General features: G+C 37.1%; 1 protein-coding gene across 3 annotated transcripts in view; it reads left to right on the top strand.

Moving 5' to 3' along the window:
* Positions 1-17,265, top strand: part of LOC144958317 (uncharacterized) — a 52,334-nt gene that overhangs the window by 1,783 nt on the left and 33,286 nt on the right. For 2 of the 3 annotated variants that reach the window (XM_078890212.1, XM_078890215.1), the window contains exons 2-8: positions 8,461-8,551; positions 11,391-11,446; positions 12,543-12,679; positions 13,060-13,109; positions 14,740-14,828; positions 15,707-15,759; positions 16,023-16,887. In XM_078890212.1, the coding sequence (XP_078746338.1) occupies positions 8,478-8,551; positions 11,391-11,446; positions 12,543-12,679; positions 13,060-13,109; positions 14,740-14,828; positions 15,707-15,759; positions 16,023-16,887 (1,324 nt within the window). In that variant the 5' untranslated portion in view covers positions 8,461-8,477. Of the gene's footprint in view, positions 1-8,457; positions 8,552-11,390; positions 11,447-12,542; positions 12,680-13,059; positions 13,110-14,739; positions 14,829-15,706; positions 15,760-16,022; positions 16,888-17,265 lie in introns of all 3 variants that reach the window. The other variant, XM_078890214.1, reaches the window with a different exon arrangement.

Raw genomic sequence — 17,265 nt, 5'->3', positions numbered from 1 at the left:
ATCACATCATCATCACGACCTTTACTACTACAACACCACCACCACATCATCATTACCATACTACTACTACTACTACAACCCCACCACCACATCACTACAACTACTACTGCAACCACCACCACCACCACCACATCATTACCACTAGTACTACAACCACCACCACATCATCACAACCACTACTACTACAACCACCACAACCACATCATCATTACCGCTACTACTACAACCACCACGCCACATCATCACTACCACTACTATACTACAACCACCACCACCACATCATCACTATCACTAAAACTACTACAACCACCACCACATCATCATAATTACTACCACTACTACTACAAGTACCACCACCACGTCATCTTCATCACTACCACCACTACTACTACTACCACAACCACCACCACCACATCATCATCATCACTACCACTGCTACTACAACCACCACATCATCATCACCACTACTACTACTACTACACTACTACTACTACTACTACTACTACTACTACTACTGCTACTCACTACTACTACTACTACTACTACTACTATACTACTACTACTACTACTACTACTACTACTACTACTACTGCCACTACTACTGCCACTACTACTACCACTACTACTACTACTACTACTGCTACTACTACTACTACTACTACTACTACTACTACTACTACTACTACTACTACTACTACTACTACCACATCATCATTGCCGTTACTACTACAACCACCACCACCGCCACCACCACCACATCATCACTACCACTACTACTACAACCACCACCACCACATCATCACTACCACTAATACTACTACAACCACCACCACCACATCATCATCACTACCACTAATACTACTACAACCACCACCACATCATCATCATCACTACCACTACTACTACAAGTACCACCACCACGTCATCTTCAGCACTACCACCACTACTACTACCACAACCACCACCACCACATCATCATCATCACTACCACTGCTACTACAACCACCACATCATCATCACCACTACTACTACTACTACTACTACTACTACTACTACTACTACTACTACTACTACTACTACTACTACTAGTAATACTACTACTACTACTACTACTACTACTACTACTACTACTACTACTACTACTACTACTACTACTACTACTACTACTACTGCTACCACTACTAGTACCACTACTACTACTGCTACTACTACTACTACTACTACTACTACTACAATACTACTACTACTACTACTACTACTACGACTACTACTACTACTACTACTACTACTACTACTACTACTACTACTACTATAACAACAACTACTACAGCATCATCATCATCACTACCACTACTACTACAACCACCACAACCACATCATCATTACCGCTACTACTACAACCACCACCGCCACATCATCACTACCACTACTACTACAACCACCACCACCATCATCACTATCACTAATACTACTACAACCACCACCACATCATCATAATTACTACCACTACTACTACAAGTACCACCACCACGTCATCTTCATCACTACCACCACTACTACTACCACAACCACCACCACCACATCATCATCACCACTACCATTTGTACTACAACCACCATCACCATCACATCAACATCACTACCACCACTACTACAACCGCCACCACCATATCATCATCACTACCACTACATCTACATCAACCACTATCACATCTTCATCCTCACTACCACCAGTACTACAATCTCTACCATTAGGTTTTGACGCTTTACTTCATTTGAAATAAGAAAACTTTGCGGGATTGTAATTTGCAATGTGTTTATGTATCATAATATAATTCTAATCAGTTATCTATTTAGAACTATACAATATGTAAACACAATGCTAAATACCATTCGAATTCCTTTTTTTGTGTGCACTGAAATTCCTCTTTCGGCATTGAAATTCCTACGAGTGGTGGCTGAAACTCCTGTGAGCCAAATTTAAAGTTGGCGTCTCTGCCGAATGGTTTAGTCGTCTGCCCTGGAAGTTTTACCAGAATCGACGTTGTAGGTTCGAATCCTGGTTCCGCCACTTTAAAAAAAAAAAAAAATTCCGTCTTCATTTTACAGAACGTTGCAAGGGATAAATGTCCCATCCATCCCCCCCCCCTTTTTTTTTTTTTTGTGCGAGTCTATTCTTTTCTCCTTTTTGTTTGAACTTTGGTTCCGTTTCTGAGCACGAATCTCTTAAAATTGTTTTTATTTTTTTTTTTTAATATTGTTTGTTTTTTTCTCCTCTATCGGACCATTTAGTCGCTCTCTGAATATTTCTGTTTGTTTGCTTTTTATCCTTTTTAGTCACTTTTTGAGATCGGAGTGGGGACAAATATGACAATTTGCTAGAAACTAGAAAGGAACTAAGAGAGAGAGAGGGTTTTTTAAAAAAAGAGGTGGGGGGAGGATGGATGGGACATTTATCCCTTGTACCGTTCTGTAAAAAGAAGACGGAATGTAAAAAAAAAAAAAAATAGTGGCGGAACCAGGATTTGAACCTGCAACGTCGATTCTGGTAAACGTTCCAGGGCAGACGACTAAACCATTCGGCCATGACACCCACTTCGAAGTCGACGCATATTGTGTACATGTAGTAACAGCTGATTTAATGTTGGTTAATTTTATGTTTTTATAGATATTTTATTAACTTTCTTTATTTCTATGTGCATTTGGAAACATTCCATATTCTGGAATGTGGATAATTGTTTAAAGGAGCGGAGTTTCAAATATATGTCTTGGGATAACGAATTTTGGTTATCCCCAGACACCTGTCTGGGGATAATCACAGCGAGTTTGAAAAGTTCAAAGTGAACAACTAAATGACGCCGATTCAGTGGTGTATTTGGTCTATCTACCTGTGAATAAATATTTAATTGTCGATTTTTCCAAAATTCCAATAGGTCATTCATTTGCATGTCGTGATCTATTTTTCCTTGATTTCAGCTGTTTCAGCTCTAAACTATACCTTTCTCTCTCAATAAATAATTATTTTTCTGTTTGCAATGTATTACAGAGATGTTGAATTACCACATGTAAAAATTTCAAAGTTGCATCTGAAGCCGTTTCTGAATTATACTTGATTATCCATTGGCAGTGATGCCAAAACTCCGGTTTCACCGGAAAAAACTCCGGTCTGGAGCAAAAAAATCCGGGCTCCGGGCAACTTCCGTTAAATTCCGGTGAGGTCAATTTGTTCCAAGGATACCTCCCCCCCCCCCCCCCCCCCCCCCCTCCAACCACAACATCATCATCACTGCCACTAGTATTAAAACGATCATCACTACCACTACTACTGCAACCACCACCATATCATCATCACTACCACTACTACTACAACCACCACCACATCATCAGTACCACAACTACTCCTACAACCACCACCACATCATCATCACTACCACTACCACAACTACCATCACTATTACAACCACCACCATATCATCATCACTACCATTACTACTGCAACCACCACTACCACATCATCATCAATACCACTACTACTACAACCACCAGCATCACATTATCACTACCACTACTACTACAATCACCACTACCACATCATCATCACGACCTCTACTACTACAACCACAACCAACACCATTACATCGTCATTACCACTACTAATACAACCACCACCACCACATCATCATTACCACTACTACTACAACCACCACCACCACATCATCACTACCACTACTACTACAACCACCACCACCACCACATCATCATTACCACTACTACTACTACAACCACCACCACCACATCATCACTACCACTACTACTACAACCACCACCACCACCACATCATCACTACCACTACTACTGCAACCACCACCACCACATCATCATCACTGCAACTGCCACTACTACTACAACCACCACTACCAACATCACTACCACTACTACTACAACCATCAACAGCATTACATCGTCATTACCACTACTACTACAACCACCACCACCACATCATCATTACCACTACTACTACAACCACGACCACTACTACTACAACCACCACCACATCATCATTACCACTACTACTACTAAAACCACCACCACCACATCATCACTAGCACTACTACTACAACCACCACCACCATATCATCACTACCACTACTACTGCAACCACCACCACCACCACCACATCATCATCACTGCAACTACAACCACCACCACCACCACATCATCACTATCACTAATACTACAACAACCACCACCACCACATCATCACTACCACTACTACTACAAGCACCACCATCACTTCATCTAAATCACTACAACCACCGCCACCACATCATCATCACTACCACTACTACTACAACAACCACCACTACATCATCATCATCATCATCATCATCATCACTACCACTACTACTACAAGCATCAGCACCACATCATCATCACGAGCACTACTACAACCACCACCACCACATCATCACTACCACTACTACTACAACCACCACCACCACATCATCATTACCACTTCTATTACTACAACCACCACCACCACATCATCACTAGCACTACTACTACTACAACCACCACCACAACATCATCACTACCACTACTACTGCAACCACCACCACCACATAATCATCACTGCAACTACCACTACTACTACAACCACCACTACAACATCACTACCACTACTACTACAACCACCACCACCACATCATCACTATCACTACTAATACAACAACCACCACCACCACATCATCACTACCACCACTGCTACAAGCACCACCACCACTTCATCTTCATCACTACCACCACCACTGCTACTACAACCACCACCACCACATCATCATCACTACCACTGCTACTACAACCACCATCACCACACATCATCATCACTACAACTACTACTACAACCATCAGCACCACATCATCATCACGAGCACTACTACTACAACCACCACCACCACATCATCACTACCACTACTACTACAACCACCACCACCACCACATCATCATTACCACTACTACTACTACAACCACCATCACCACTACATCAACAACACTACCACCACTACTACAACCACCATCACCTCATTGTAAAAACGACCACAACAACTACAACCACTTTACCACCAACACATCATCATCACTACAACTACTACTTCAACCACCACCACCACCATATCATCATCACTACCACTACTACTACAACAACAACCACTATCACATCTTCATCATCACTACTACTATTACTACAACCACCAACACCACATTACCACCAGTACTACAATCTCTACCATTAGGTTTTGGCGCTTTACTTCATTTGAAATAAAGAAACTTTGGGATTGTATTTGGCAATGTGTTTATGTATCATAATATAATTCTAATCAGTTATCTATTTAGAACTATACAATATGTAAACACAATATCAAATACCATTTGAATTCCTTTTTCTTGTGTGCGGAAATTCCTCTTTCGGCGTTGAAATTCCTACGAGTGGTGTCTGAAACTCCTGTGAGCCAAATTTAAAGGTGGCGTCTCTGCCGAATGGTTTAGTCGTCTGCCCTGGAAGTTTTACCAGAATCGACGTTGTAGGTTCGAATCCTGGTTCCGCCACTTTAAAAAAAAAAAAAAAATTCCGTCTTCATTTTACAGAACGTTGCAAGGGATAAATGTCCCATCCATCCCCCCCCCCCCCTTTTTTTTTTTTGTGCGAGTCTATTCTTTTCTCCTTTTTGTTTGAACTTTGGTTCCGTTTCTGAGCACGAATCTCTTAAAATTGTTTTTATTTTTTTTTTTAATATTGTTTGTTTTTTTCTCCTCTATCGGACCATTTAGTCGCTCTCTGAATATTTCTGTTTGTTTGCTTTTTACCCTTTTTAGTCACTTTTTGAGATCGGAGTGGGGACAAATATGACAATTTGCTAGAAACTAGAAAGGAACTAAGAGAGAGAGAGGGTTTTTTAAAAAAAGAGGTGGGGGGAGGATGGATGGGACATTTATCCCTTGTACCGTTCTGTAAAAAGAAGACGGAATGTAAACAAAAAAAAAAATAGTGGCGGAACCAGGATTTGAACCTGCAACGTCGATTCTGGTAAACGTTCCAGGGCAGACGACTAAACCATTCGGCCATGACACCCACTTCGAAGTCGACGCATATTGTGTACATGTAGTAACAGCTGATTTAATGTTGGTTAATTTTATGTTTTTATAGATATTTTATTAACTTTCTTTATTTCTATGTGCATTTGGAAACATTCCATATTCTGGAATGTGGATAATTGTTTAAAGGAGCGGAGTTTCAAATATATGTCTTGGGATAACGAATTTTGGTTATCCCCAGACACCTGTCTGGGGATAATCACAGCGAGTTTGAAAAGTTCAAAGTGAACAACTAAATGACGCCGATTCAGTGGTGTATTTGGTCTATCTACCTGTGAATAAATATTTAATTGTCGATTTTTCCAAAATTCCAATAGGTCATTCATTTGCATGTCGTGATCTATTTTTCCTTGATTTCAGCTGTTTCAGCTCTAAACTATACCTTTCTCTCTCAATAAATAATTATTTTTCTGTTTGCAATGTATTACAGAGATGTTGAATTACCACATGTAAAAATTTCAAAGTTGCATCTGAAGCCGTTTCTGAATTATACTTGATTATGCATTGGGTTGCTGTGTTTTGGTCACATATTTACCTATTAAGCTTCTATATAGTATAGAGATTTTTCACCACATAAAAGGTCATAACTTTCTAACTAGTTGAGATAGAGCGATAATTTTTTCACTTTAGTAAATGTTTCACTCCCCTTTATTTTTCTACGCTAAATTGATACAGATATCACTATTTTGAAAAAAATTTGCAAGTGCCTACTTTATTGGTCACCATGGCGTTATTTGTGAACCTATGTGATTAATTTTGGTATCATGTTAAAGAGCACAAAACATGTTTTCTAACGGTGTATTTCATTCTTAATTCCTGATTGCATTTCTCAGAATATAAAAGACTGCAAAAACTAGAGTGTGGTCTTGATAGTATAGGTTGTTCCACTGACACGAAAAACAGAATCTGTTTATTGTGATTCAAATTTTCAAACAGCTATAAAGTAATATAGTCTTGAAACCTGTACTGTAAACATTTAAAATGCTTGCTTTGTCAAAGGCATCAATTAATTGTAATTTCTCAACTATTACTACACTACACTAAGCAAGCCTGATACTGCTCAAAAGACACCAATATAAGACATTACCTTTCTACGTCCTGTCCCTGTGCTTACATTTTGATGTTTCATGTTTGATTCTGTTCAATTTAATTTAACGGCACCCACGTATCGTTTGGCAGTTAACACCCATCACTGGATGTCGTCATGGTTTTGAATCAAATAGCCTATTCAAGAAACAAATTCTATTTGAAAACTGAGCAAAAAGTTTTGGTTTTAACGTGAAATGGGAAGGGGGAAGGATGACAAGACACCTTAATGTGTAAGGGAGGGTGGTGAGGGGGAGGGGGGCTGAAGATCAATGAAACGATGGGTCACCAGATGACGTGATACATAAGAGTAAAGAGTGTAAGGGTGGGTGCTTTACAATTTACAGTTTGTGTCTCGTGCAGTAACAGCGATACTGATTTCTTTTCCAGATAATAGTAATAGTAAAATAGTTTCCCTACATATTAATTAATGTCAATGCAGAATAAAGTGATTCCACCAATAGAGCAGTAAGATTATTTTGACTCTGGCTTCAATTAAGCTATAAATTGCATTGCTTATCTATGGATTATAAACAGTAAGATCTGGCGACAGGTCAAAGTAAGATTGAATCTCGGTTTTAATGGGTTTAATTCTACTGATAATATAAGTATAAGGTTGCACATACACACACACATATACACACACAAAAGACAAGCGATGTCTCATTACTTACTTACTTAATCCTCTTCGGGCCTTGAGGCACATAGGGCATCTATCCTGACATCTCCATTTTTTGTGATCGGCTGCTTTTGCGGCGGCATTATTCCAGGACAGGCCTGCTTCCTTTAATTCTTTCTCCATGGTCCTTGGCCAGGTTTCTTTGGGTCTTCCCCGCTTTCTCTTCCCATCTGCTGTCCAGTACAAGGCTGTCTTGGGAAGTGACCCTTTTTCCATTCTGGCCACATGACCCAGCCAATGCCATCTTCTTCTTTTTATTTGGCTTTCAATGCTAGTGTCTCATTGCTTAATATATAATATCATGATAGACCAGTTACCGCATACATAGATTCTGAGGCTACTTAACAAGTTACTGTGTAAGTAGACACTTTGATATAATTATAATGTCAAATTAAGGCAACTAAAAAGTTTTAAAATAGCCTCTAACCCTAGTGAATTACATTGAAATCTGTTTTTAAAAGGTTTTTCAAAACTCATGGGTGATTTGATTTTATTCACATTTCATCTTGTTTCTGCTCTTTTTATTTTCATCGCCATAAGTAGTCCATGTGAAAACCAGGATGAAGACAAGATCTGTTCTAGCTTCAACATCGGATGTCTCATCTGAGACATCGTCAAAGAAGTTTATTGGAAGGTAAGGGTTTCTTATATTAATCATGTATGTATATATATATATATATATGGGAATTGTCCAGCCTAAAATTAAATCTGGTCCCACTAGGAACCCACTAATTTCCAATTTGATACCTGGAAATTCTACAAATTAATTGCTACCACCAGAACCATCATAATCGCTTCTACAGCGACCACAACATAAACGTCATAGTCACTGTTGTCACAATTTGTCATCATCATCATATATTTGACAGTGATCAGTGAGTGAAAACTGATCTGAAGTAAAAAATTTTGTATTTTGAGAGGGGGAGAATTGGGAGAGAGAGGTTTCAGTTCATGGCACAGTGCAACACGCGCATTTGACAAAATCACAGGTTCATTGGATAAGGACAGAATACCCAAATTATGTCCTTTATGGTCTTAGTAAATTGTTCACAGCATCCACAAACGGTTTCACGGTTTGGATGAACTAAACTGAGGGCCAAACACATTGGCCATTGAGAGAGGGGGGGGGGGGGGGGGGAGAGAAAGAGAGAAAAAAAGAGAGGGAGAGAGCAGAGCAAGATGTGCCGTAGCCTTCGTGAAATTATAGCCTGCAACTGACCGACAAAAAATAAATATTCAAGTCATAAAACAAGAATGCTTTCTGTAAGTTGTATTCAAGACCTCAACCAATGGAATCATTTAATTTTTTGGGCACCACTAACAACAACTCACTTTTCATTTATTAAAACTTATGATCACCATCTTGTAATGTGACATACATTTTTGGTCAGTCTTAATCTTAGCCATCGTAAGTGTTTGCCTGACTGGAAACAATCAGACCCACAATGTGTGAGTATTTATCACAATGCTGTATGTTGAAATACTGATGAAAGAATTTCACTGCGACGCCTGACAACACCATGTTCATTTATCAATTTCCTGAGACAAGCACCGGATAGCCATAGGCTCGGGTTATAGTTTGGCTATGTGGTCTAGTGGTATGGCACTTGCTTTTGGATCGGAAAGTCCTGGGTACGAGCCTCTCTCGGCGCATAGTTGAGTCCTTGGAAAAGGCTCTTTACTCACATTCCCTCACCATACTCAAGTGTAAAGTTAACAGCATTGTCTCTCTCTGAAAAATTGTAATATCGCCTAACATGTCCTGTCCTACATGTTGCCCCTTGTAAAGCTTTTTGAGCAGGTTTAGTGGATATTGCACTTTCATAGCTGCCAACCGTTCCGTTAAAAAACGGATTTGTTCCGTATTTGACTTCCGAAGTCCGTAAGTCCGTATTTTTAGTACAAAATCCGTATTTTGTAATTTTGGCTTGTGAGCACAGCATATTCTCTATTCCTAAGTAGGTGTTTAATTTGAATTATTCTCTCTATCAAAAATGATTTTCAATAATTTAAAAAATTCCAGTTGATTATATGACGCCTGTTTTTAAATAAAACCTTTTATAATGTATTGTAGATTTGCATAAAATATGCATATTAGCCTCAAATATGCTTTTAGTGTTTTCAGATAGAATTGATGCTTTCACTATTTGCTTCAAATATTTTATTAATTAAAAATTAAATTAAATCAACATCTTTCATTGAAAGGTATTCAATCAGAAAATCAATTGCTTATTTAGATAAAACATTAGAATGATTATTTCCCTTTATTAATTTATGAAATATAAATTCAACCCCTTTAAAAAAAAGCATCTTGATCTGATTCTAATTTTTTTTTTCAAGCAAGCTTTTATAACGGTTTAGCTTCAAGAGATATAAGTATACTCCATTTTCGGTCCTTTCATCTTGTCAAAGTAAAGAGATATTTAGAGGTTCATTTTATTACAACTACTATTATAGTGTACTACTTAAAGGCCATTATGTTGCATGAAAGAAAATTTATATTCAATCGCCTACTTTTTAGCCAATCTCCCTATTTTTTACCCCAAAACTCCCTCTCAAGCAATGTTCCAGGTTGGCAGTTATGCCTTTCTAAACATACTAAGTTCTTTCAATTATTTTACAATTGTCTTTGTGTATTGGTCCTTCTCAAAGTTCAGGCAGTTGAATTCTTTCTTTATATTGTCTGTTCTGAAATTTTGGAAAGTGCCATTTCATAACGATTCAAATGTGCTGGATCTATATACTCGATAATTTAGCAACATGTGGACTAGCTTGTTACCTTAAACCTGTTAGTAGTAGTAATTAAAAAGGCTGACTTTTATATGTTGTGTTTCGATGAAAAAAAAAAAGGGGGGGGGGGGTGGCACATGTCGTCCCCTCATCCCAGGCCAAATGGGCGTTCCTTATTTTATTTTCGAAAAGTTGGCAGCTGTGCACTTTATAAAAGCTCACTTTTTCTTTTTTAAAGCTCAATAGTTTTACGAAGGGTACGTCTGTGTGTAGACAAATGCCTTGCAAGCATTGCATCACTCAGCTCTTTGTCTTTGTTCATAGCCAGCCATTTCTCACTAAATTGTATCAATCAGACTATAAACGTTTAAGGCTACACATAGTTTTGTGTGCTGGCAGATGCTCTGAGTATTTTAACTAAGCACATAGCATCAATACCTTTCTGATAGGCTACATCACAGTTTGTGTTTCTTGTCTTACGTTCATGTATTCGTCGAAGCACGGATTCAACAAACTTTTCAGGCTGTCCCATGTTGTTCGTCAAATGCATTTTGCATTGTATATAATGTTATTATTATTATTATTATTATTATTATTATTATTATTATTATTATTATTATTATTATTATTATTATTATTATTATTATTATTATTATTATTATTATTATTAATATTAATATTATTAACCTTTATTGCTCTCAGAAGATGATTTACCAATTGTATCATGACTGTTTTGTTTTCAGACGCACTGGAAAAGTCTTTGTAATTAACTCCTATGACGAGCTCTTCTCCGACTCTGGTAAGTTATAGCCATTATTTCTCTTCATATTAGCCCTTACCCTTTTCCCCCTTGTATTTTATAATGACCTCCGCATATTTTGGTGAGACAGATCTGTAAAAGTTTAAATGGAGACCAAAAGATAAAACATCTTGCACTTCGTTTTAGTCTTATTTTTTCATTTAATTTCCTACAAAAAGTGTCCTTTGAGTGAAAAGGAGCGGGTGTTGGAGACAGGATTAATTTATTCATGAATACTGTGCATTGAAATCAGTTCTTACTTGAGAAATTGCAATTAAATATACTGCGAGTACTGCAAGAATTTTTTCATTGACCGATAATGAACGTTTTTCATCTGCAAAGTCTCATATTCTTATCCAGGGGATGAGATGCCTGAATGGGTTAGACATTTAACTTACACAAAGAGACGAGAGTTTCTGCCTTGCTGACAACAGCTCTTGATGGAGAATTTTAGCTTCTTTTTTTTTTTTTGCTCGCTTTGCAGCACTGCATTGCGACAGATGCTGGGGTTATTTTGGTCTTTTTTTTTCAAGGCCAATCCTTTTCCATGTTATTCATGGAATGAAGGAATTTGTTTGTTTGTGTTAATATTTGATGGTGTGGTGAGTAAGAAACCTCAGGTGATTTTGATATAAGTCTTTTGTTGATGATACTGATACTCATGAGTCCAGTCTAAGACCAGGTTTCTAGAAGGATCATTTATAAATTCAAATTTTTATTAGCTATAATGTTTTTGCCATAGGATTATCAAATCTTTAGTAATTTTTAAAACACGTTTCTGTGTTTTTAGTTGTGGGATTGTGCAATCAAAATTCTAGTTCTAAGTATAATGTGATAACTTGGTTACTAAAAAGAAATTAATAACATTCCTGACACTTAAATATGTTTACCCAGAATACATTTGGTGGCAAAGGATGTTCTTCTCATTGAGGGACCATATATATTTTTTTTTTTTTAACTTTTCCATGCTGAGACCATGCTTTTCAATTTCCATGATTTCACAAAGTGGGTAAATAAAAATGAAATTAAGCTTTCGTTTTCAATTTTTGCTCAGAGGCGTTTTAAAAATTTCTTTTGTTGATGTTCATTTCATCAGAAACGGATGCCTCATTGGATATTACTAGGAATCCAAGCATCAAAGAGGAAGAAGAACTTAGTCCAGAACCGAACAACAAAGTTGTTTTGGGAAGTAAAAAGGATGGATCTTTTTCCAGACCTTTATCGGCTAAACAGGTTAGTTGGCCCCCATCGTTTTAACTCACTCAATCCTAGAGATGTTTGCTACTTTTCAACATTGGAAAAATGTGTATTAAAAATGAGCATGTACATAGATAGTTTTATTCAACTACCATTAACATGTAAAAATTAAGAACAGAACATTAGCTTTGATACTACGCCTATAATTTGTCTCAGAAGAATATAATAAATAGGCACGGGGTAAATGTAACCTCGGGTATACTACGGATATATTCGTTGTTAGGGTTGAGTGAGTTAAGCATAAGCATATAAGTTTTTGAAGTTCTTAATTGATTTTTAAAAAGTAGATTCTATTTCGATTGAGTTAATTGTGTTTTTTATTTTTTTTTTATTTTATTTTTTTTATTATTAAACAGATAAAACGTGTTCCAGCTGCCAAGAAGAATGCTTTTACAAGAGTTGGAAGGTAAGCTTTTCAGTTGGAATTCTGAAATTGTTCTAGGATCTTGACTCTTCTTCATCAATGGGTACAATGCATAAAATGATTTTCGCCGGTCCCTTTTCTTTTTAAAAATTTTTAATTTTGGTAATCTCATTGGTCGATTTGCTTCCAAATGATTAACAATGAGAAGCAGTCATTAAACATGATATGAAACAAACCGCTTTCACATTCTCAAACTATCCGTACCAATTCTTTTCTCTGCTCGACTCGATGCTGTTCTCAGCCAGGATTTGGGCGGGGGGGGGGGGGGGGGGCCAGTAAATGTTTTGGTCACCATAATTTAAACATAATGATCATCCAAATTTCATGTCAGCCAGTAGACAGTGCTTCTGGGAAGAGGTCCAATTGTTTTCAGACATTTCCTTCAAATGGTCTTTGCAAAATGAAGAAGTGAAGAACATCAGGATACAGGCAATTTTGTGCATTGGTAAAAAAAAAAAAAAAGCTATACTTAGGGGCAAGATACATAAAAGATTCAATATCTTGTGAAGTAATGCAGTTAGGGGAAAAAATATCTGACAGGAAACCGGATTTGCTGAATTAAAAAAAAAATCATCTTAAATTTGTGTTAGAGTCAATATAATTTCCTTCTCAAAATTCAACTGAAATAATGAATACACACGTTTTCATTTCCATGCCACTTTATGGACTTGTCTGGGAAGGACATCACTTGGTTTTGCCTCTACTAGGCCCTTTTTGGGATCCTTATCAAAGATGGTCCAATAAAATGTGTTGTTCCTTGTCTAGAAATTGATTTCTCAATTTTTAATCTTCTCTCTGTACTGTAATGTATATGTGGGCGTCCTTGAGATAATCAGTCGCATGGTGAAAAGATTTGAAAAGAGATAATGACAATTTTAGTCAAGAGGTCAATTTTTATGGAAAATGAGTTCTCATCAAAAATCATTGAATCAAACATTTTTCTAAATATTGATGACATTTTAATTGAATTCTACTCCTAAATATTTTATTTTAATTTTTTTCTGTGAAGGTAATTATTATACTTAATATGAACTCTTGTCAACTTTGGAAGCCAGTTTCTCAAAATTAAGGTTTCACACCCTAGCCCATGCATATGACCAAAACTTCATGAAAAATCACCTGATTTACTTCAAGTAAAGATTAAAATGCACAGGAGACCGCGGGCTTTCAAAAAATGCAAAAAAGAACCCCCCACAAAATAAAAGTTTTCACCTTGCGACTGATCATGTCAGGGACACACACAAATGTTTCTGCTCGAAGCTCTAAGAAATAAATAATATGAAATTGAATGTAAGCTTTGATTTTATTACAAGAACAGATCAAATGAACGTTTCGGGTTTCCCCTTTATCAACAAAAACAGGATGCATGAAACATTACAGATGAATGAGATAATGTGGTAGTGGCGTTGTTACGATGAATAAACAAAACATTGGTTGGCAGGAAATAATATGCTACTTTGTGAGGAAGCTGATGAGAGGAAGCACCCTATGATCAAGTGACTCGTCATCAATAAGATGAAATACCAAAAAATGGGCTATTCATTATTTCTAATTTCCTTTATTTTTTTTTTTTCTTTTCTTTTTTTGTTATATCTAAAATTTTATATTTCAGGAGGACTGGCAAAGACATTTTTGCAGGCAAGAAAAAACTGCAGGAAACGGGCAGAGTTGAGAACTTCAGTGATCTTTTCTCAGACACGGGTACGTTTTCCTGCCAGTCTTTGTAACTTTTATGATATCTATGGGAAAGGTGAAGGGTTGGCTGTCTGAAATAGAACAGTCTCAGAATTTAGAATACAATGGACATCCCAGAACCTTTAACAGCTAAACAAGTATACATACAAAACAACCCCCCTTCCATCGTCAGGTAAAGCATAGTGGAAACGGAGATCGTGAAACTGGTTACAGCTCTCATAATAATAAATGTTCTCGGGTATGACAAGGATTGTGACCTGCAAGTCCTGGATTCAGGTCCCGCTGAAGGCTGTTCAAATTTGATTCATTGAAAAAAAGACCCGCATTGTTTTCTCGCGACACACACATTTTATTTTAAGAGAGTACAGGACAGCATTCTCTCTATCCAAGAAAGAAAAACAAAAGTAATAACACCCAACACATGGCGGTCAGTCGTACTTCAAGATTTCCAGTACAGCTTCTTATTTTATTGATCCTTTTACACTGAACTCAGTTGTTCTATACCAGGCCAGGCCCTCGTACAGCCCTCTTTGATTTATTGTCAGTTGACGTATAATATTTCTTACTCTTTCCAGTATTCGTTGAATCTAATTTTAAACGAATTCAAACATTTTGCGCAAACGATTTCATCCGGCAAACTATTACACACATCTGAACAACTCTCACATTGAAATTATACTTTCTGTTATCTCCCCTTGTCTATGTCGATTGTGGACAAAGCTTTCTGCTTTTCCCCTTTGTATCATATCTGGTGGTAGAGCACTCGCTTCACATGCAAAGGGACCAAGATCGATCCTGGGTGCAGTCAAGATTTTTTTGTAAAATAATCTTCTTTTATCTTTTAATTGGCCAGTTGTGTAAACTTTGCCCTTTTTCATCCTCAGATGACAGTATGTCCCTTCATCCAACACCAGAGAGAACTCTCAGTTCAGCTTCTGTAGGTTTATTTCATTTTTTGTTAATGTCGTATTGGATTGTGTCCTTGACAAGATATTTTTGATATCTCTGTATTTTATTTTAAAATATCCATATTGTTTTGATTTCATGTGAAGCGAGTCATGCATTGAAAGTCGAATAAACTGAAAATAGAGAGTCAAAAATAATGATGAAATAAAAACATTCCATTTGGAATGATGTCTTTTTTTTGTTTTTTTGTTTTTGTTTCTTGTAATTTGTAATAAATTTGATTGTTTATTTCAGCTGGCATCCAATGAAGACAGTGATGTCACTTCAAAAAGATCAGAGAGATCAATCAGAAGAAGGAAAATTTCCTATGACAAGTCGTCACAGTCAAAGCCAGTGTTGTCTTTGGTTGAATCGGTGGATGTTACTATTGCTGATGGAACGAGTTCATCGTCTCCTTTGAGTGAGCCCAACCGGAATCAGAGTGTTTTAATGAATTCATCAACGAAAAGGAAATCAATTTCATCACCACAAATAATTCTAGGCGGCAAAGACAGTTCACGGTTATCGCCAAATAAATCCAGACAGGAAAGCTGTGAAAACAATCTCGCTGTGGACAATTTGATTAGAAATGAGCTGCCGACTTCAAGTGTGGCAGTTGTTGGGGTGGAGTCCCAGCATAGCTCAAGTGTTTTAGATTCAAACAAATTGCTAACGAAACAAAGCAAAAGTGACTTAGTTGTAGCAAAAGGTGGGGACATGTTGAATACCAGTGTATCCTCATCTTTGAGATCGAGTGGAGTCAACGGTGTCGAGGGAAATTCCAGTATCATAAATTCGTCTCCTTCAAGCAAAAACCCAAACTTGTCATCGTGTGATAATGAGGCTGATCTTCATGGAGATAAACAGTATGAAATGGGTTCACCTAGAGGGAAGTCTCTGAGGAATTCTGTGCTTGGGCAGAGAGGAATTGTACCTTTGTCGCCCATTGTTATAGTTAGAGAGTCTTGCAATGATAATAATGATGATCATCATCATCTTCATCATCAGCAGCCTCTCAAAGAAGGAAAGGAAATCAGTGGTGAAAGCTCACAACACAATTCCTCCAGACATGATTCTTCTGATTCTGGAAAAGAAAACAATGAACCAGGCTTTGAGACAGGTCAGTAATCATTGATGTCAAGACTTGTGAGTTTTCTAACGTCTGTGTCCTGACACTGATTCACACTATATCCACATAGAATTACATATCTTTTGAGTCAAAGATTTTTGTCTCCAGATTCCATTTTTTCAACCAAAATTTTAGAGGAAAATTAGTTAAAACTTCAGCTATTTTTTCAAACTAGATCTTGAACCAAAGTTAACATCATTAACTTTTTATTTATTTTAAAGTAACAGTTTTTAAAAAAAATATAAGTGTGGCGGTCCTGTATTTTTGGTTGATGCAGATTTTGTCTCTTGTAATTCAGATTTTCAACTTCCTCCTATTACAAAATTAGTTGCTGATATGACCTTAAGAGTTACAGCGTTGTAAGAACCA

The sequence above is a fragment of the Berghia stephanieae genome, chromosome 12, assembly GCF_034508935.2.
Source record: "Berghia stephanieae isolate SIO BIC M18660-M18661 chromosome 12, UCSD_Bste_1.3, whole genome shotgun sequence".
Classification (NCBI taxonomy): Eukaryota; Metazoa; Mollusca; class Gastropoda; order Nudibranchia; family Aeolidiidae; genus Berghia; species Berghia stephanieae.
This window is presented reverse-complemented; position numbering and strand designations above follow the sequence as displayed.